General features: G+C 41.0%; 1 protein-coding gene across 1 annotated transcript in view; it reads right to left on the minus strand.

Moving 5' to 3' along the window:
• LOC141556647 (tumor necrosis factor alpha-induced protein 2-like) overlaps positions 1–21,312 on the minus strand; it is a 33,703-nt gene extending 12,391 nt beyond the window's left edge. The window contains exons 1-3 of the mRNA XM_074291103.1: positions 21,204–21,312; positions 8,494–8,827; positions 6,129–6,783 (exon numbers count right to left, since the gene is read on the minus strand). Coding sequence (XP_074147204.1) covers positions 6,129–6,783; positions 8,494–8,815 — 977 coding nt within the window. The 5' untranslated portion in view covers positions 8,816–8,827; positions 21,204–21,312. The remainder of the gene's footprint in view (positions 1–6,128; positions 6,784–8,493; positions 8,828–21,203) is intronic.
• Between the last annotated feature and the right edge of the window lie 1,177 nt (positions 21,313–22,489).

The following is a 22,489-nucleotide window of genomic DNA, read 5'->3' on the forward strand; positions in this document are numbered from 1 at the left end:
GTTCATAGAATCATGGAATCTCAGAAGCCATCTCCCATTACAACACATGAGACAAGTGATAATGAGCTTGTGTTTGAAGTGAGAAGGGATCCATTTGTCCCATTCCACTTTGGGACAAATCTAATCATTTGGAAGAATTTCCTGATAGCAAAGCCCATTGCTCCTGATTCTGTCCTTTGGGATCTTCCAGGACTTTTAAATACTTCAAGGCAGGGATCATATTCCCCAGAGTCTTTCTCCAGGGTAAATATCTCAGTTTCATCCTACAAATTCCCATTATGGTATGGACTTGAAACTTCTTCTTTGTAAATGTAATATCCAGACGGTCTGATAATAGAATAGGGGAGGGTGAGAGAAGAGCAGACCTGTGTCCTACCTTTTAAGGAAGCTCATAGCCTAGGGGTGACAGAAAAGAAAAGGAAAGGGAAGAAAAAAAAAAAAAGCATTTTTAAGGGCCAATTAAGCCTGCCACTGTGCTAAATGCTTTACAAATATTTCCATTTCACCTCACAAAAAAACTGGGTAATATTATTATTCCCATTTTACATATGAATAAAAAGTGAGGCAGAGATGTAAATAAATGACTTGCCTAAGTCACACAGCCAGGTAAGTAACTGAGGGCACATTTAAACTCAGGTCTTCCTAACTGCAGGCCTACCCAGCCATCTGGATGTCTCTAGGCCTGATTTCTGCTCTCAGAGAGCCTACAATCTGATTTAGGAGATAGCCTGCAATTAGACAGGTTAGAGAATAAGATGAGATACAATGTAAACTAAGAGACCAGCCGCTCACACTCCAAGTTCAGAGAGCTCAGAGGAGGCAGAAATCAGGATTGACAAAAGCTCCTACTTTTGTGGCACTTTAAGGTTTATGAAATGTTTTCCTCATGGTTGGAGGAAAAATACCCTTAGGCCTGGCCCTCAAGTAACTCAGGTATTCAGACTATGATTACTTTCCTTAATCTTTCTTTAATGTTAGCAAAACATTTTATTTTTTTTCTCAACTACCTTGTGGGTATTATGCCCATTTACATTATGCCTGGAAATCAGTGAGGTTAGCTGACTTGTATTCCATAGTCACAGAGCTAGTAAGTGCTGCAATTGTCATTTGAACTCAAGCTTCCTGACCAATTCCCACACTGTCTCCATTATTCTATGCTTCTTCTTCATTTCTCCAGAGAGATTTCTCCTCCATTATCATTTTTTAATTCTCATGAGACAGATCAGCCAGCATTAAGATCTCTATTTAATAGACTGGGAAACTGAGGAAACTCAGCTGCCCAAGGTCATGCAGCAGAGCTGAAGCTAAGAGCTAAGACTCATATATCCTCTGCTCTGTCTTCTAGAGCCTGATGGCCCTAGATGGCCTGATGCTTAGGGGACTGGGAACATAAAGATGGTCGCCCCTTAAACACAGACAGCCGAGCAACTATGACCAGCAGTGACCGGACTGCTGCTTCCCATCTCCACTCCCCATCCCAGGAGGCATTAGGCCTGACCCTGTCAATCATTATCATCCTATCTTGGGCAGATTGTGGCTTCAGCCAGTGCAGGATGCTGCTTGGCCCCGATTAAGGGTGGAACAAGTCTGCTGTTCCAAATTATCAGTCTCTGCTCTCTTCCTCTCCCAGCCCAGGCTCCACCAGCTTTCTGGAAAGCTGGCAGAAGTAACTATCTTTAGAGTCCCAGGGGATACCTCAGTAAGAATGTCAGGGACAGCATTTGGGCTGGAATCCCAGAGGGTGGAGCATCAGAGATCAGGCTCCCCTGGGCCTCAGCCAAACAGGTCCCTCTCTTCCTGACATCTTCCTTCCTCATCTCCATCTTTCTCTTTGCCCACTCCACTCCCTGTTTTCTCCAGATCCTTATAACTCTGGAAGTTGTATGGATGGGAAATTGTAGCCAGTAAGGGAGCTGTCTGCTCTCAGTCTGTAAACTGATGGATCTATGGATACCCCAAAACTGGGAGATGTGACTGTGGATCATAACTCTGGAACCTCAGAGCCAAAAGAAATTAGAGGTCGTCTCATCCATTTTACAGATGAGGAAACGGAGGCCCAGGGAGGGCAGGGGAAGAATCGCCCAAGGTCATACAGCAGTGATGAAACTAAGATTAAAACCCAGTTCTCTTATGTACTAACAATGAGAGCTGTCTAGGAATCTGTTCTTCATTTGCATTTATTTAAATTATATGATATTTGAAAGTCAAATTCCCCAGCACAGAACATTCCTCCCATCCATGTAATGGGACGCTGCTGGAAGATTGGGGAGGAGGAATGGTGGACTTGCCTGGGTTCAAATCCCTTCTCTTCCACTTACTACTTGTGTGACATTGGGCCAGTGATTTGATTTTTCTGGACATCTGTAGGGATTGAACTAGGGAGTCTCTAAGATCCCTAGGGCAACTGGATGGCACCATAGAGCATAGTGCCTGTCCTATAGTCCCAAAGATTCATCTTCCCGAGTTCAAATCTAGCCTTTGATGCTACCTGGGTGACCGTAGGCAAGTCACTTAACTCTGTTTGACTCAATTTCATCATTTGTAAAATGAGTTGAGAAGAAAATGTTGAGCCACTCCAGTAGCTTTGCCAACAAAACAAAACAAAGCAAAACCCAAAAACAAACCCACAACAAAAACAAAAACAATAGCAACCCAAACCCCAAACCCAGGCCAGCACAATAAGGAGTCATGAAGAGTGGGATATGACTAAAAAGCATCTCATCAAAAGATCCCTGTCTAGCTTGTAACCTATGGTTTTATTCAGGATGCCAGATTGCTGTGTTATCCAGAGTTCCTAACTCTCCTCATGATCCTGGGAGGGTTTTTTGGGCTCTCAGCCAAGGAATAGCCTTGAGGAGGAAGTGAACAGCTACAAGTTGCACAGTCAGGGACCTGAATTCTCATTTTAGTTCTGCTCCTGTCTTGTGTGACCCTGAGTAAATCACTTCCCTTCTGAATCTGTGCTTCCTCTTCTGTCCCAAAGGGGAAAACATCAGCCCAGCCCTACACCTTCCTACCAATGCTGGGGTGGGGATCAAAGGGAGAGTGAGAGGCTCTGAGCCAGGGCTGATCATAAGCATTTGCCAGAAAGTGGGGGATAATGTTTATCAGAGCTCTATGAGTGGGGGAGTTGGTTACCTTCCCAAGAGGCATTAAGAGAGTCCTTTAGAATAAACACAGCTGTCTGGAAGACATTCCATCCTCCTCCCTATTTCAGGCTAATTTCTGTACAAATAGGTGACCCCCACAGCTATTCTTCCTTCACTGGGCAGCCAGCCTCTAGTCCCAGATCTCATAAAAGTTCCAGCAATAAGGGGCCAGAGTTTCCATTTAGTATTTTTGAGTTGGAAAGGACCTGAGAGACTATCTAGTCCAACTGCTCTGTTTTATGAAAGAGGAAGTTGAGGATTGGATTTGGGGAAGGAACTTGTCCAAAATGACACTGAAAGGACAACTGGGATTTCAGGTCAGATTTTTCAAATCCAAGCTCAAAGATCCAATTCCATTCAAAGAAGATAGAAGGAATAAACAGAGAGGAATACTCCTCTCCCACACTTCTGCTTCCTTGGACCATCCAAAATGTCTCCCAGAGCAGCTAGGTGGCGCAGTGGATAGAGCACCAGCCCTGAATTCAGGAGGACCCGAGTTCAAATCTGGTCTCAGACACTTAACACTTCCTAGCTGTGTGACCCTGGGCAAGTCACTTAACCCCAATTGCCTTAACCCCCAATTCTGCCCAGCAGAAAAAAATTGTCTCCCAAACCTCTCCCATACTATGTAAAAGGGCAACTATCTTAGTATCTCAGAACTACATTGAGACTCTCTTTGGGACTCTGGGAGTTAGGAAACCTGAGTTCTAATCCTGGTTCTGACACCGATTTGCTATGTAACATTGGGCAATTTCCCTTCCCTCTCCTCACCTCAGTTTCCTTATATGTAAATGAAGATTTCTAAGGTTCCTTCTAGATGTGACATTCTATGAGACCGTTTTTTGTCTGGCCAGCCTCCTTGCCTCCCCATCTCCACTTTCTCAACCCTCAGGACTGTTCTGAGGCTAAGATAATGAGAAACATTTTGGAAAAGTAAGCAGCTCTATTACAGATATGAAGGTATTGTGAACTCCATTAAAGTAGAGGGAAAACCACATTTAAATTGTATATTTCCCCCAATGACTAGGCATAGGGTTTTATACAGAATTGGTGCTTTAAAAATATGTGGTATTCTTCTGATCTGATTTTTCTTTTCGCATGATAAATATGTTTTGTGGATAAATATGTTCGCATGTGGAAATATGTTTAGAAAAATTGCATATATTTAACTTAGATTACTTGCTATCTAGGGGAGAGGGATGGTGGGAAGAGGAGAAAAATTTGGAACACAAGATTTGCAAGGATGGATGCTGAAAACTATCTTTGCATGTATTTTTCCTCCCCCTCAGGCTGGGGTTAAGTGACTTGCCCAGGGTCACACAGCTAGGAAGTGTTAAGTGTCTGAGACCAGATTTGAACTCGGGTCCTCTTGAGTTCAAGGCTGGTGCTCTATCCACTGCGCCACCTAGCTGCCCCTGCATGTAGTTTGAAAAACAAAAAGCTATTACTATAAAAAATTAATTGTACTGTCCTTGTGGCAAAAAAAAAAAAAAAAAAAAAAAAAAAAAAAAAAAAATTGTGGTATTCCTTGAAACTGTCAGGATAAATTAAGGAGGCCTACTTTATACCAGAACCAGGTTATAGGAGGGAGAAGAAAGAGAGAGATGGAGGAGGCAGCAGAGGAGAAGGATAAGATTGAATTTTAGGCTCTTAAAAAACTAAAAGAGATCGGCATCTTTTTCCCATGCATGGACTTCCACAATGATCTTTATCTCCTACTACCTCACTTCCTGCGCTTCCGCCTCCATTTCGTTTTTGTTCAGTCATTTTCCATTATGTCCAGTTCTTCCTGACCCCATTTAGGTTTTTGTTTTTTTGGCCATAGATACCTGAGTGATTTATCATTTTCTTCTCCAACTTATTTTATAGATGAGGTAAACAGGGGATCACACATCTAGTGCGAGGCTAGGTTTGAACTCAGGAAGATGAGTTTTCTGTATTTCAGGCCTGGCATTCTATCCATTGCACCACCTAGCTGGCCCCTCTTTCTCCGTGCTGACCATCAAACCTGAATGGGAGGAAGAGGCTCACCTTTCACTCACCTATACCCTGCAAGGTCCCCTAAAACTGTGTTCATCACTCCTGATGAGAGGTCAGGGAGGAGAAGCTGAGAGAATAGGGTCATGGGGGACAAGCAGGCTATATAAGGATGAGCAGATATCACTATTCCAGGTAGAAGGTTCCTATCACTTGAGGAAAACCAGAGTTACTCTAGCCTGACCTAAACCCAGGTCTCTATTTCCCAAAAGAAATGAACCCAGGAGCTCCACCTTTTTTCTAAATTAGAAATTAGTGGGCCTGGGTTCTATACTCTGCTCACTGTTACCAAATCAGTGTAATGTACATACACACATATATATTATATATATAATTATAATTTGTGTGTAATATATAATAGTATGTATACATATAAGAGGAGAGAGGGAGACAGATTCAGAGAGACAGAGACAGAAAAAGAGAGACAGAGATACACATAGATTAAAACAGAGAAAAAAAGAGAGAGACAAAGGGAGATAGAAAGAGAACTAGAAAAAGAGAAACAAAAAGACAGAAACACAGAGAAATACAGAGGACATTGAAATAGAGGGAAAAAAAGAGAAAGACAGAGAGACACACAGAGTCAGAGACAGAGAAACAAAGAGAGAGACATAGAGAATCAGGACAGAGTCTTAGGGGATGTGGTTATTGAATTTCAGTTGCAGAAGAAACCTTTGGAAACATGGGATTTAACTTTCTTACATGGAAATCACAGATAACAGCACATCAGAACTAGAAGGGCTAATTGAAATTATCACCTTGTAATTCAGTTGTGTTATAAATGAGCAACCTGAGGTTTAGGAAATGATTTATCTAAGTCACAAAGGTTGCAGTAAATGGCCACGTTGAGATTTGAACCCAGGTCCTCCAGCTCTAGAGCTAGAGTTCTTTCCGGGACAACAGACAGAGACACACATACCCACATTCTGGGCCTTCACTTACTTTGGGTAGAGGTTCTGCACCCAGACGAGCAGCAGGGCGGTGTCTTGCTCATTAAGCTCAAACTGAACCATGGAGTTGAGCTGGTCTGAGAAATAGTTGTGATAGTGCTGGGCGTAGGTGCGGAACACATCAAACTCAGCTGGATAGAGGGGCTGCAGGCGCTGGGCCACGATCAGGAGGTCTTCCTTCATGGTCTTGCCCATGTGCAGGAAGCTCTGGGCAGCCTCCGAGCTGGCCTCCGTGCCTCTGGGCCTGGGCGCATCCAGGGTTGTGGAGGGGGACCAATTCATCCGCTCCTCCACTGAGCGTCTCACACCTTCTTGCCACAGCTTGAGCCAGCGCCGGGGCCGAGTGGTCGCCAGAGCAGAGGGCCCCTTTGCCTCAGCCATCACCCGCTGGTCTTCTTGCTCCTGCTCCAGGATGATCTTCAGGGCCTGGTGCAGAAGCCCAGGCTCATTCTCCAGAGGCCGGTGAACTACGGACATCACAGCTACCCGCAGCAGGGTGTACAAGGCTTCCACCTTGCTTTGCTGGCGGATCAGATCCTCCTCCTCGTTCATCCCAGCTGCGTCCCGTACCAATGCCTGCTCCAGCATCAGAAGGTGAGGTGCCATATCCAGCCGCCCTTGCTCTAGCGCCGAGTAGAGCTCCTCCACTGTCCCCAAAGGAAAGAGGGACTTAGTTATTATGCTTGGGATTCCTGTGGCTCCTAATAAACGACATGGTTCTAACATCCTCTTGGACTGGGGGCATTCACTGAAGGAGATTACTCAGATCATAGTGGTGGAATCTTATCTGCTGCCCCAGCCCCAATATCTTGCCTCTGCAAAAGGACCTTTTACTTTTTCCCATGAATATCTAGCTTGCACAATTCCAATACCCTTTTACTAGAACAAAAGGATTTTTTTAATGCATATTCTGTCGGAGATATATCCAATCACAGGGACTTGTCTCATGGACATTTTTTCTAAGGTTGTCCAGATGTATCTGAGGTTGCCCAATTTCCCTGTTTTGGCCAATTCTGTTCTTTCTCATTTCCCTTCTCCATACAGTCCCTTGCCTCACTCTGATGGGCTGCCCCTCTCCCTTAAAGAGGAGCCCCCAGGGTGTGTGACCCCAGAAAATTTTCCATGCCTGAATGCTTTCAGAGATGATACCACAACACATGCCTAGTACTCCAACATTTTTGGCGTAGCCAATTAAGGGATTTAAGCCTGTTGGATGCTGTTGGGAGAAGGCGAGTGAGGGCCAGCAAGGGGAAGTGATTTGTGCAAACTTAGTCAATATGTAGCAAGGCTGGATTTGGAACCAGATCCTATGACTTCAAAGTTAGTATTTGTCCTACTTTACTACACGGCCTGCCTGAGGTTTCCTTGGATATTTTCCTTTCTTGATTGGAAGGAAAAGTGGCAGCATGATGAGTGATATTCTCAGTGCCCTCATAAATAAACTGGGATGAGAGGGATTGGGGAAGAAGGAAATAAGGTCCAGAAAAGGACCCATCTCAGAACTGAGGCAGAGTCAGAAGAAAGGTTATTAAAGCTCAGGGATGGCAGACCCCTGAACCTAGGGACCAAGGAAGGTCAGGGAGCCTGGGTTTTAAGGTAGAGCTTTGGTTTAGTAAAACATGAAAAAAAGACCTCCCATCTGGCTACTTGAAGATATTAAACTGGTGCCCTCTTAAGCCAATGTGAGTCAGCCACATGTATTTCACATGTATTTAGGACACTCTTGTTCACAGGGTCTTCCTTCCATCTGTTCTCTTATCACTTTAAGACCATACATTTAGATCTGGAAGGGACCTAGTACAACTTCTCATTTTATAGGCAAGGAAACTGAAGCTCAGCATAGGTAAGTAGCTTGCTTATGTCAAGTGACACAGCTTACAGGTGCCAAAGGTGCAATTTGAATCCAGGTTCTCCAACTCCAGGTCCAGAATTTTAGCCATTCTACCATGTTGCCTCTCATAATAGCTTACATTTACATAGGAAGGAAGGAAGGTAGGAAGGGAGGGAGGAAGAGAGGGAGGGAGGGAGAGAGGGAGGAAGGGGTGTGAGATGTATCTTGAAAAACCAAACCAAATAGTCAGAGAACATTTGTCTCAAAGAACTTCAGAAAAGACTCTGCAAGATACTGTTCTTGATCTTGCTATGTGACTTTGACCAAGTTACTTCCCCTGTTTTATACTGTATTGTCAGTGACTTTGGAGAGAATGATGGATCTTCCAACTACCCCCAACCTGTATATCTCTCTAAGGTAGATTCATTTAATGAGTGAAATTAATTTAAAAGCTCTTCTGTCACTGGGCACTGCGTCAAACTTCCTCACCTCTCACTTTGATGGATTCCTCTTTCCTATAACCTACCTGTGGGAGGCGGGGCGTCAGGCTTAACTTCAGTCTGTGGAACTTCAGCAATGGGTTCTGAATGACTCTTTCTTCTTATCCCTTTGGAAAACACATCAAGCATCTTTATGATTCCTTTCTTCTTTTTCTTCTTCTTCTCTTCTTTGTATGGGATTGAGCCCCCCTCCTTATGGGGAGAGAGATCCTCAGAGGAGGCCAGGGAAGTCGAGTCAGACTCCGTCTCTGACACTGCAGAGGGCTTTCTGCCAACAGGGCTGGTTCCAGACTCATATTGGGGAGACATTGAGGGGTTTGTTTCAGAGAAAGTCATCATCTTCATCATTTCAGCTCAGCCCTGTGCGGAAAGGAAGGAAGAGACTGTCAGATACAGAGTCCTGTTCAAATAAGCCTCCGTAAACTCATTTCTTTTCTGACAGTTGAGGAGAAAGAGAAAGATGGCTATATGGGTCTGAGAATATCTGTACCAAAGGACTTAGTAAAAAGCTTATCAAAGCCCTTCTCTTACACTGGCTACATGACTTTGTATCCTATATTGTGTCACTTTCTACAGAAAGTGTAATGAGTCCTCTACTCATTCCTGCCTTTCTTTTGAAACTGTTTGGTTTGGTTTTTCGAGGTACAGCATAAAACCCCACTCTCTCTCTCTTCCTCTCTTTTCCTTCCTTCCTTCCTTCCTTCCTTCCTTCCTTCCTTCCTTCCTTCCTTCCTTCCTTCCTTCCTTCCTTCCTTCCTTCCTTCCTTCCTTCCTTCCTTTCTTCCTTCCTTCCTTCCTTCCCTCCTTCCCTCCCTTCTTTCCTTCCTTCCCTCCCTTTCTTATTTATATTTAACATTCATCTTTAAATTTTAAGTTCCCCAGTAATGCATTGTTGGTGGAGATGTGAAATGATCTAGCCATTTTGGGAGAGCAATTTAGAACTCTACCCAAAGGCCTATAATACTGTGCATAGCTTTTGATACAGCAGTGTCTATACTAGGTCTATATCCCAAAGAGGTTATAAAAGAGAGAAAAGGACCCAAATGTGCAAAAATGTTTGTAGCAATCTTTTTGTGGTGGTAAGGAATTGGAAATTGAATGGATGCCCATCGATTATGAATGGCTGAATAAGTTATGGTATATGAATGTAATGGAATATTATTAATAGTTCTATAAAAAATGATGATTAGTGCGATTTCAAAAAAAGCCTGGAAAGACTTACATGAACTGATGCTGAGTGAAGGGAGCAGAATCAAAAGAACATTGTACACAGTAACAGCAATATTGTATGATCATCAACTATGAGAGACTTAACTCTTCTCAGCAATACAGTGATCTAAGACAATTCCAATAGACCCAGGATGGAAAAAGCATTCACATCTAGAGAGAGAGCTGTGGAGATTGAATGCAGATTGAGGCATATTATTTATTTTCATCTTTTTCTTTACTGCTTTTTTTCTCATGGTTTTTTCCTTTTGTTCTGATTTTTCCTTTTACAACATGACTAATGTGAAAATATGTTTAAAATAACTGTACATAATAATTCAGATCATATTGCTTGCTGTTTTGGGGAGGGGAGAGATAAAGGAAGGAGAAAAAAATTTGGAACTCAAAATCTTACAAAAAATGAAAGTTGAAAATGATTTTCACATGTAATTAGAAAAAATAAAATATAAAAACATTAAAATTTGAGAAATAAATTTTAAGTTCCAAATCCTTTTCCTTCCTCCAACCTCTCCCCCACCCATTGAGAAAGTAAACAATGCGATATATGTGAAGTCATGCAAAACATATTTCCCTATGAGTCATCTTGCAAAAAAAAAATTAGCCAAAAAATTTAAGAGAGTGAAAAAGATATGCTTCAATGTCCATTCAGAATTCATCAGTCTTCTAAGGAGGTAGATAGCATTTTTCTATCATGAGTAGAATGATTTGAATTGAATTCCATACAGTTTCAAAAAATTGTAAATCTCAATTTATGTAAAGTCTTCATAAGTCTTTATTTAATAGTCTTGAACCTCTTCCCTCCTCCTCTCTCCTTTCTCTAAACTCCTAAAACAGACCTTTTTTTTTCACCAAGAGTCAGAGGATTTGAGAATTGGACTAGATTTCTAAAGTTTTTTTTTCTAAACCCCTTATTTATTTATTTATTTATTTATTTTTTAATTTTATTTTATAATTATAACATTTTTTGACAGTACATATGCATGGGTAATTTTTTACAACATTATCCCTTGCACTTACTTCTGTTCAGATTTTTTCCCTTCCTTCCCCAACCCCCTCCCCCAGATGGCAAGCAGTCTTATATATGTTAAATATATTACAGTATAATTTAGATACAATATATGTGTGTAGAACCGAATTTTTTGTTGCACAGGAAGAATTGGATTCAGAAGGTAAAAATAACAGTTTACATTCATTTCCCAGTGTTCCTTTTCTGGATGTAGCTGGTCCTGTCCATCATTAATCAATTGGAATTGGATTAGTTCTTCTCTATGTTGAAGAAATCCACTTCCATCAGCATACATCCTCGTACAGTATCATTGTTGAAGTGTATAATGATCTTCTGGTTCTGCTCGTTTCACTCAGCATCAGTTGATGTAAGTCTCTCCAAGCCTCTCTGTATTTCTCCTGTTGGTCATTTCTTATAGAACAATAATATTCCATAACATTCATATACCATAGTTTACCCAACCATTCTCCAATTGATGGACATCCATTCATCTTCCAGCTTCTAGCCACTATGAAAAGGGCTGCCACAAACATTTTGGCACATACAGGACCCTTTCCCTTCTCTAGTAGTTCCTTGGGGTATAAGCCCAGTAGTAGTATGGCTGGGTCAAAGGGTATGCACATTTTGATAACTTTTTGGGCATAATTCCAGATTGCTCTCCAGAATGGTTGGATTCTTTCACAACTCCACCAACAATGCATCAGTGTCCCAGTTTTCCCACAGCCCCTCCAACATTCATCGTTATTTGTTCCTGTCATCTTAGCCAATCTGACAGGTGTGTAATGATACCTCAGAGTTGTCTTAATTTGCATTTCTCTGATCAATAGTGATTTGGAACACTCTTTCATATGAGTGGAAATAGTTTTAATTTCATCATCTGAAAATTGTCTGTTCATATCCTTTGACCATTTATCAATTGGAGAATGGCTTGATTTCTTATAAATTAAAGTCAATTCTCTGTATATTTTGGAGATGAGGCCTTTATCAGAACCTTTAACTGTAAAAATTTTTTCCCAATTTGTTACTTCCCTTCTAATCTTGTTTGCATTAGTTTTGTTTGTGCAGAAACTTTTTAATTTGGTGTAATCAAAATGTTCTATTTTGTGATCAATAATGGTCTCTAGTTCTCCCTTGGACACAAACTCCTTCCTCCTCCACAAGTCTGAGAGGTAAACCATCCCATGTTCCTCCAATTTATTTATGATTTCGTTCTTTATGCCTAAATCTTGGACCCATTTTGATCTAATCTTAGTATGTGGTGTTAAATGTGGGTCCAGGCCTAGTTTCTGCCATACTAATTTCCAGTTTTCCCAGCAGTTTTTGTCAAATAATGAATTCTTATCCCAAAATTTGGGATCTTTGGGTTTGTCAAAGATTAGATTGCTATTTTTATTCACTATCTTGTCCTGTGAACCTAACCTATGCCACTGATCAACTAGTCTATTTCTTAGCCAATACCACATGGTTTTGGTGACTGCTGCTATATAATATAGCTTTAAATCAGGTACACTTAGACCACCTTCCTCTGACTTTTTTTTCATTAGTTCCCTTGCAATTCTCGACCTTTTATTCTTCCATATGAATTTTGTTGTTATTTTTTCTAGGTCATTAAAATAGTTTCTTGGGAGTCTGATTGGTATAGCACTAAATAAATAGATTAGTTTGGGGAGTATTGTCATCTTTATTATATTTGCTCGGCCTATCCAAGAACATTGAATGTCTTTCCAATTATTTAAATCTGACTTTATTTTTGTGGCAAGTGTTTTGTAATTTTGCTCATATAATTCCTGATTCTCCTTTGGTAGATATATTCCCAAATATTTGATACTATCGACTGTTATTTTGAATGGAATTTCTCTTTGTATCTCTTGCTTTTGGATTGTGTTGGTAATGTATAAAAATCCTGAGGATTTATGTGGATTTATTTTGTATCCTGCGACTTTGCTAAAATTCTGAATTATTTCTAACTAAACCCCTTATTTATTAAAGAGGGAAACTGTCTCAAGGACAAACATGGGATATAGATAGATGACAGAGCTAGGTTTTGACTTCAAGTCTAGTATTGTGTCATTGGGAATTCAGCTATATAGAAGGGTGGATTTGAAACTATTCTGTTTGATTTTGGTGCCTTGACTAGGTAGAACTTTAATTGCTTTCATGAAACAATCAGAGGTAAGTTTGAAAAGGGCTTGTATACCTATACCTACCTGAGTCATAGCCATCCTGTGAGAGAATGGGTCATGATCTAAGCAATTTGTATAAAAAGGACAATCTAGTTCAGAACCAGGGGAAAATATTCCAAGCATCTTGTCTGGAATTGATAGATTAGAAAAAGCTTGGGATTTCCATTACATCTTTGAGAGGCAAAGAGAAGATTGAGTTGTGACAGAAATGGGAGATATTGCGGGGAGTCTCTGGTTTGGCAGGCATATCAAAAGGGAGAACCCAGATTAAGGAAAATTCCAAGAAAAAGTCAGCTCTTCCAAATCCTTTCAAAGCTTGTCTATACCCAGACACTATAATGTAATCATTTGCTTTCATTAACCACATGCTTCCAGTGCATTGAATTTTGTACAGCCATAAAGAGACCAAGGGTCAGGATAGACATAAATGTAAGGTTAGGCACAAAGTCTAACCCTTTGCTTAGGTGTTAGAAATTTTGGGGAGTTTTTGGGAAATTTTAGGTGTTGGGAGCTTGGAATGACTGGGGGAACTTGGAACTTCACTTAAAATAAACTTCTTAAAGCCAAAGTGAAGAAACCAAGAGACTTTAGGGGCTATTAAAATGATGCCTAACTTAAAATAAGCTAATTATTATAGCAGTCCTACAAATATGTCATCCTAACTGTTCCATGGGAATGAGTTCCTTCCCTCCAACCAGACTGAAATTACTGAGGGCAGAATTATCTGGGCAGGAAAAAGGAAGACAGGGATAATTGGACTGACTTTTCTCCAAGTTAAAAGGGACCATTCATTTATAATAGGAAGAAACCTCAGAGGTCATTGAGTCTATCTCTCTTATTTTTACAGATGTGGAAGCTGAGGCCCACAGAAGTAAGGTGACTTTCCAGGCTTTCATTGCTAATAAATGTCTAAGGTAGAATTTGACCCCATCTCCTGAATCCAAGTCTGGCACTCTATCCACTGCTCCCTCTGTAAATCATTTAGTTCCTGTTTCCTATGAAAATAGTTGACTAAGAGCTCTGAGGGGGGAACCTTTGACTTGGCCAAGATCACATGACAAATTAGTGGTATAGCTTGAATGAAAAACCCATATTTCCTAATTCCCATGCTGCTCCCTAATTCAGCACACTTGCCTAAAATCAGTCATAATGAAAGCTCTATCTTCCACTGGTTCCCCAGCCATTCCCAATAAACCTTCAAGGGCCAAGAATCAGTCTGATCAAACATGAATTCTAGAGTCTGAGGAAGAAATGGGCAGACTATTATTAGGAGATTGATAAGTAATTTATTAGCTAACTGTTCCACAAACCAGACACTCTATCTCCAGCTCTAAGGCATTTTCTTTGGCTCTTTCCCATGCCTGGAATGCTCTCTCTCTTCAGCAATAAATACTGACTTTTCTGGCATTTTTAAAGTGTCAACTAAAATCCCATGTTCTACAGGAAGTCTTTCCCAGCCCTACTTGATTCTATTATTACCTTCTTCAATCCAGTGGTTAATTATCTTCAATTTATCCTCTATATAGCTTGCTTTGTATATATCTATTTGCATATTGTCTCCCTCATTAGATGTTAAGCTCCTATGGAGGCACTGAGTATAGATAGCCTTCCTTAAGTTAAACCACAAAAGGTTCCATAGCAAATGGGTATGGACAGGGAAAAATGTTTTTTGTGGATTGGGGAGATATGGGCATGTTTATAGGGAGCAGGGAAGCAACCAGTAGACAAGAGGTGAGTGGAGATAAGTGAGAGAATGAGGATGATGGAGACAGTAGTTTGCTAGAGAAGTCAGGAAAGAATGGGATGACTTGTACTTGTGGATGGGGAGCATGGGTCATATCACTACCTTTCTCAAGAAGCTCTTTTTCCTCCAAAAAAAAATACAAATGGCTTTACTTTGAAAGTTCCTTGCCTGCTTCAACATTCAGGCTTCCACTTGTATATTGTGCCTGATTTTTAAAGCCCAGTCAGCTAAACTCCTTGCTGTTGTTTGTAAATGACATTTCATCTCTCAACTCCATAACTTCCATATCTAAAATGTAACCCTTTTCCCCGATTTTTGCTCCTTAGAATACCTAGATCTCTTAAAGGCTCAGCTCCCTATACATAAGCATTTCCTGATCCCCTTAGTTTGTTACAGCCTTCTCTCCAATATTACTTTGTATTTCCTTTATATATGTTTTGTATTCAGTGGGATGTAAGCTCCTTGAGGGTCAATTTTACCTTTTTATATCAGCACTTAGCATAGTACCTAGCATTTAGTAGGCATTAATAAAGGCTTGTTAGATTATCAAATTAGGAAGCTCTTTTTTATCTCTGTCTCTCTCTTTCTCTCTGTCTGTCTCTTCCCCCCCTCCCCACTTCTCTGCTTAAAGAGACTCTCCCAGACTAAACAGATGATTTCTGGGGCCAAATAGAATAAGGATAAAGTGGAAGCAGTCAGAGGTTCTTTACAGGTAAGATTCCATGGCCTAAAATCCTGTGAAATCAGTTCAGAAAAGATGGGAAACTCTTAAGAATTAAATTCCAAAGATACAAAGAGGAACAATTCTGATGTAGAAGTAAAGAAAAAGTTGTCTAAAGAGAACAATGTGGATACACAGGGAACTCACCAACAGAAGTCAATTTTTAAAAGACATACAGAAAGTGAATCCTCCCAGAACAGGTAACAGAGGATGAATACAAAAGTGTATGGCACAGTTCTGTCACCAACATTAAAATTTGATTTGAGCTAAGGCTATCGAGCCTTAAAGAATCCTGCATAGTCAGTCAAAAGACATTAAAATATTTAAAGCAACCGCTGTATATCAGGCACATGCTAAATGCAGAGGATCCAAAGGACAAAAACATATTTCCTGACCTTAAAGGAATTTATATTCTAATAGAGGAGATAAAATCCAAACTGTATACATAGAAATACAGATGTGTAAATAGACCAAGAAAGAGAATTCCAGGTATGGGATATAGTCAGTGAGAACATCTGGAAGAGGAAAATGGAGGTCTTGAGAAAAGAACAATAAAAACACTAATACTACTGGATTGAAGAAGGGAACCAAGGTATTCAAGTGCAAAAAATAGTTCACCATGGTTTAGCAGTGGGTTGAAATAGGGAGGATGAAAGGAAGTGGGATGAAATAGAGTTAGGGATGATAGGATGACACAGACTACCAAGAAAAGGTAGGGTTGCTCTTGTTTTCTCTAACAAAGAAAATATTCTTTAGGCAGGAAAGGATCACACAAAGAGGATGAATAGAGAGTTAATACCTAAGACAAGAAAAGAGACAATAGATCAGTTCTTTAATGTACACAAAGCCAGCAAGTCTAGATAAATAAAATGAAGTATCCTAATACTTAGGACTGCTGTGATACTGGCAGTGATCAGAGAAAGTAGCAAGATCTGAAAGAGAGAATGACTCAAGAACTGCAGAAAGGCAACCATTTTTCTGATGTTTAAAAGAAGGGAAGAACCTGCAAATTCTGACTTTTAAAATTCTAATGTGTATTAATTAAAGAAAGACATCCAGGTGGCCCAGTGCATCAAATGCTGGGTGTGAAGTCAGAAAGACCTGTGTTCAAATTTGGCCTCAGACATTTACTAGTTTTGTGAGCCTGGACAAGTCACTTTACCCTATTTGCCTCAGTTTCCTCATCTGTAACATGAGCCGGAAGAGGCAAACCCTTCTAGTATCTTTGCCAAGAAAACCCCACAAGGAGACGTGAAGAATAGGGTACAACTGAAATGACTGAATAACAACATATTAAAATAAATTAAGGGTTGGTTGGAAAAGGAAGTAGGGCTAATATAGTTGATTTATCAAGGCAGATCAATCTCATTTCTTTTATTACAGGATTACTAGACAGGTAGATCAGGGAATGCTTAAAGTATAAATGTGAGAGCTTAGACTTGAAGCCTTGAAGATATGGGTTCAAGTCCTGTCTCACACATAACAGCTATGCGACACTGAACAAATGTTGCATTTAACTGTTACAGTGCTCTAGATCAGAAGTGTCAAAGGGCCCAAGATTTGCAGTGTCACCCGCAACATTCCCAGTGCTTCCTATACCAGATTAAAATATAATTGGAAAATATTTAACAAAATAAATAAAAATACAGTAGACCACAGATAATGTAAATATGTGGTTTCTCTAAGTCACTATGTGTCCCTCAGGTTTAGTGGTCCTGTTTCTTTTTGAGTATGACACCACTGGGCAGCAGAGAAAGTGCTAATGCATTGATAGAGGGGATTTCCTCATCTGGGAGTGCTCATGTAAATGAAACCACAGGTTTAGTCCTTTCTGTTTATCCATATTTTGTTAGAACAGCACTGGACAAAGTCTTTCATACTATTTTTATAGAAAGATGGAGAAATATGATTGCATAATTAAGTGGATTTAGAATTGATTGAAAAGCCAGATTTGAAGTTATTGTTGTTCAGTCATTTCCATCATATCTGACTTTTTTTTCTTTTTCTTTTTTTTTTTTTACCCTATTTGGGGTTTTCTTGCAGATACTGAAGTAGATTGTCCCTCCCAGTAGTAGGCACAACTCCAGTCTCCCATCTACCAACATACTAGTTATGGTGTTGTCTTGGTTGTTTAGTCTAACCCTCCTATCTCCTTCTTCATCCCCAATCTCATTTCTCCCATAGATTCACCTATAGAGCAATGACCAGAGGATCAAGAATCCCTAATTCAGATCTGTCCTCAGATACTTATTAGCTATGTCACTTAACTTCTGTCTGACTCAGTTCTTCATCTATAAAATGAGAATAACAAACATCATTCCCAGGATTGTTGAGAAGCACAAATGAGAGAATATCTTCAAACCGCTTTGCAAACTTTAAAGCGACATATAAATAAGAAGCCAGAACAGATTAGGAACAATCAAGAAAACCATTTTCCAAGACATCTAGAACCAAGAGAGTCATGCAATAATGATGAAGAAAAAAGAGAAAAGAAGCTTACATTTGTATGGCATTTTCCTAACAAAAGCCTTGGAAAGCTTCTCTGTGAAGTAGAGATATTCTTCCTCTTTTAAAGAGTAGAAAATGGAAGGTTAGCACTCCACTCTCTTCACCATTTTGCAGATAAAATCTCAAAATGGGACTTTACAGCTTATCTTTATAAAGCCACTTCATTTTACAGAAGAAAGAGAGGGCAAGGACCACACATTAGGGGAATCTCAGAACATGGCTCCAGAGGGACTGATTTTTGGCTTTGTCTTTTTCCCATTGTACAAAGTAGTAAAAGATCAAAGATTCTTTTCTATTCAGTCTCCTACTTCAGACCACTCAGGGTGGAGGTTGGGGGACATGCAAGATAGACCACAAGTGTTAAAACCATTGTTTCCTACCTCACTTCTTATTCAAGTTATTAGCAAATCTGGTTTCTGTGTGGAGTATTTACTAGAATATATCTTCCTCTGATATCAATCAGCCAGCCTCTCCTAAGGCTGGAACTGGTTTGTTGAATGTATAGTATTTGTCAAACAAGACCTATTCCCTCCATCATGGGCGGGTCTTGAAAAGCCAGGAAAATCTAATCTGACATGTACAAGCCAGAACTTCTCTTTCCCAAACGGGCCAAAAAAAAAAGGGGGGGGGGGCGCGGCTACATGGCACAGTGGATAGAGCACCAGCTCTGAAGTCAGGAAGACCTGAGTTCAAATCTGGTCTCAGATACTTAATACTTCCTAGCTGTGTGATCCTGGGCAAGTCACTTAACCCCAGCCTCAGGGGAAAAAAAAAAAAAAAATCATGGGATTCTTTGATCAGGTCTCCTCCAAAGTGAATGATGCAAATTTCCTAATCCCCTACAATATATCCCTGCCTTTAGAATAATCTTTAACAGTTGGAAGGGACCTCTGAGATCATCTGACCCAACCTGAGTAAGAATCTGCTCTTAAAATAATTGCCTATTGATCTACTCAAAACGTCACTGAATAAAGATTCTTTATCTCCAACTCCACTCTTTCTAACCTCAAATATCCTTCAGATGATGAATTTTCTTAGTGCTTATATCTGCTCCGGGATTTTAAGTAGCTCTTCAAAAACTCCTCTACTTGGAATCCTTAATCTAACCCCACTCTTAAACTGCAGCTATATTAGAAGACTCTCTGTCCTCTGAATATACCGCTCCTTTATTATATCTGTAAGCTCTAACATTGGAGTCTTTGTTGTCATTTCCTTCTCCAATGTGTCCCCATTTTACAGATGAGAAACTGAGACAAATCAGAAACTGAGGGTTAAGTGACTTTCCTGGGGTCACATAGCTAGTAAGTGTCTGAGCTTGGATCTGAACTCAGAAAAATGAGTATTACTGACTTCAGACTTTGAATCTATTCACTGTACCTCCTAGCTGTATTAGCCAACTTAAATACCTCCTCCTACAGGAAGCTTTCGGGAAGTTCTTCCAATTGGAGGATATATACAACATTTCATATAACACTTGGTTTATAGATCTCACATGTACTTAAAATGTACTAGTGTGTATTTTTACAGTTACCTGTGTAGGTGTCTTATTCCCCCTAGAAGGTGAGCTCTATCAGGGGAGAACTAGTACTTAGCTAAACTATACACACACACACACACACACACACACGTATGTATAGTTTAGGATCATAAGTTTAAAAGTGGAAGGGACCTTAGAGTTCATCTAGTTCAATGCCTTCTTTTGACAGTCAAGGAAACTGAGGCTCAGAGAAGTTAAGCAATTTTCTCAAGATAGAACTGAAATAGTATAAGTGGCAGAATTAGAATTTGAATTCATGTCCCTCCACCTCCAAATCCTGGACTTTTCTCCATTATACCACATTACCAGAGCTCTTCAGCATATTCTTTATTAAATAAAGCTTGGTTGAAATGAATACCTGTAGTCCTATTTATTTATTTTCTGCCTGCCTCAAATCCTATTCAGCCTGCAATACAGATCATGCCTTTCCTTCTCTGCTGAAAGCTTTCCTTAATCAATCTACAGTGCTATCTCCATTCTCAAGCTTTTGTCAAAACCTTGCTATTTTAGAAGGAAACTTGGAAATTTTAAATCCTTTCCTCTGATCTCCCAGGCAAGAATTTCCTTTATAGATTCCCCGATTATAGGTGACTCAGAATTTGGGTTATCCCGCCCTTATCCCCCTACTTCTACCTCCACCTCCCCCCTAGGAACCTCTAGTAATAGGAAACTACCCTAGGAGGTAGCTGGATCCACTGCTGGACAGCTCTGATTGTCAATTCTTTCGTTATTGATTCAATGTCTCTCTCTGTTCCCTAAGATTTGCTAATTGCTCTGCACTGCTCTCTGCTCACCTCCCCTGGTAGCTCTGGCTTCCTAATGCTGTTGGCATCTGTTCTGGAAGGAGGAAAAAAACGTCCCCGTACTAGACTTGATAGCCTTGGGGATTGGAGATTTCCCCTACAATAGTGAACGCTAATTTAGAGCCAAGGGACCTGGGTTCAAATTTTAACTATGCTACTTATTAGCTGTGTAATTTGGTACGTCATTTACCTGCTATGTGCCTTAGTCTCCTCCTCTCTAAATCGAACAGATTATACTATATAATCTCTAAAATCCTATGGAATGAATTCTTTCAGAAGCCGGCTTAGAAGGTACCTGGACATAGCTTACCCCCGCACCCCCAAGCACGATCTCCTAAATTCGGCAAGTGGCTCTGAGATCCCAAAAGCCCGAAGGACAGGGGCACTAGTTTCCTGTAACTCCGGGTTCCTCACCCCTCCTCCTCATTTTCAGCTGAGTCAAAGTATGTCTTTTTTTCCCCCAGACGTTTTTAAAGGGTTTTGTAAACAATATATTGCCGTCCAGTGGCAGGAGACAAGAGTAAAAAAGATTATCTGGGGACAGAAAGAACTCTAGTTTCATTCTCCTTCATGTCTATAATGACGAAGGAAACCTCTCTCAGAAGAAATGGGCTTTGCTTAAGTCCACCCAGGGATTTTCAGACCGTTTAAAGTGCCTTACCCTTCTCCCTAGTCACCCCAGCAAGAACTCATCTCCCCCCCTCTTTTGAAGTAAAGTAAAGTAAGTGTAGTAAAGGTAGAAGTGAAGCCTGACTTGTAGGACACTGACTTGTAACCTAGTAAATCAACCAGAAATGGGATTTTTAAAGCCGAGACTCCCTATGCCCAGCGTGGGACTCTTCTTCCTGCCCTGAGGAATCTTTCACTTGCTCCCGGAATGGGGACTCAGAAAGAGGTAGTTCTTTGGCCTAGAGGAAGAATCTCAGTGACCAACCAGGTGTTAGATCTGACCGCTGCCACAAATGATGAAAAGGGAACCAGCTGCGCGTAAGGGAAGGGGCACTCACTGTGTCTGCGCGTCTTCTCCTGGTCTGGGGAGCGGGAGGTGTGAGGCTTGTCTGCCTCTGCTCCGGTCGTTTGTGAAGAGGTCAGCTCCCTGCGGTCCTACTTATAGGGAGCTCGCTGGGCCCCGGCCTTGGGGCTCCCGCCCCCGGCCCCACCCCTTGGCTGCAACCGCGGAAAATCCGCCGGGCGTGACCTTAATGTACTTGGTTGGCTTGAGTGAGCCCCCACTGGGAAGAAATTGCCTCCCCCTTGTGGAAGCGTGGAGGCGGACCCCAGCCTAGCCTCCACATTCCCTGAGGCCGCCAGCCACCTCCCATGGTCAAGGACAAGACCTCTGGAGAATACCCAGAAATGCCGGGGCTCGGTTCTGTTTTTGTGACATCATGGTTCTGGTCTCATTTTATTCTTTTTTGTTTTGGGATTTTTTTCTCCTCAAGCTGGAAAAAAATCCTGGAGTGATCCAATCACGTTTTCCAGTGTGTAGAAATACGGGAAGTCTTTAAATCAGAACCTAAGATTTAGAGACGGAACCCATCCAGTGCCGCCCCTCTCATTTTTCAAATGAGGCAAGTGCAGAGGGAAAGATACTTGGATCTGGGGTCGGGACACTTAAAAGGCTCAAGTTCAAATCCTTGCTTTGCTACTTACTGTGTGACTTCTCAAAGTCCTCTCTGCTCTTTGGGTCTCAGTTCTCTCAGCAGCAAAAAAGAAAACGGCTTGGGTCGGAGGGGGAAGGGGAAGTGAGGCTGTAGAAAAAGTTGTAATAGTCATGTGTGAAATTGAGACTTAAAGAGGTGACCAAATTCATAGTAGTAAGTGATGCTGAGATTTGACATGAAGTCCATCTCGATCTCCAAATCCAGTGCTCTTATTTGCTCATTCTCTTCTTTACTCATTGGAAGGGATGGAGAAAGCTCACTATATTAGGCTCTGTTATGGCGAGGACAAGTGGAGGACATCACTGGAAAAACTTTATTTTGTGGGGGAGGAGAGGGAGAGATGATGGGATCGAGGGAAGAGAGGTTGGTCTAGAGGAAATGGGAAGACCTGGGTTCTTCTAGTACAGGCTCTGCTCTCTCACTCTGAGAGTCCTCGGGATTTCAATTTCTCATCTGCAGAATAAATGAGCTAGGTTTTTTTTTTTTTTTTTTTTTTAACTCCCTAAAGTCCCTTTCAACTCGTCATCTGTGTTTGAATCTATGCAGGCATGATTCATCCACAGGAAAAGAGAATAATACCCAAGTCCTGTGTTTGTTTCAATTAGAGAGGCAGTTAAGGATTATCGGAG

This window comes from Sminthopsis crassicaudata, chromosome 2 (genome assembly GCF_048593235.1).
Source record: "Sminthopsis crassicaudata isolate SCR6 chromosome 2, ASM4859323v1, whole genome shotgun sequence".
In the NCBI taxonomy this organism is placed as follows: Eukaryota; Metazoa; Chordata; class Mammalia; order Dasyuromorphia; family Dasyuridae; genus Sminthopsis; species Sminthopsis crassicaudata.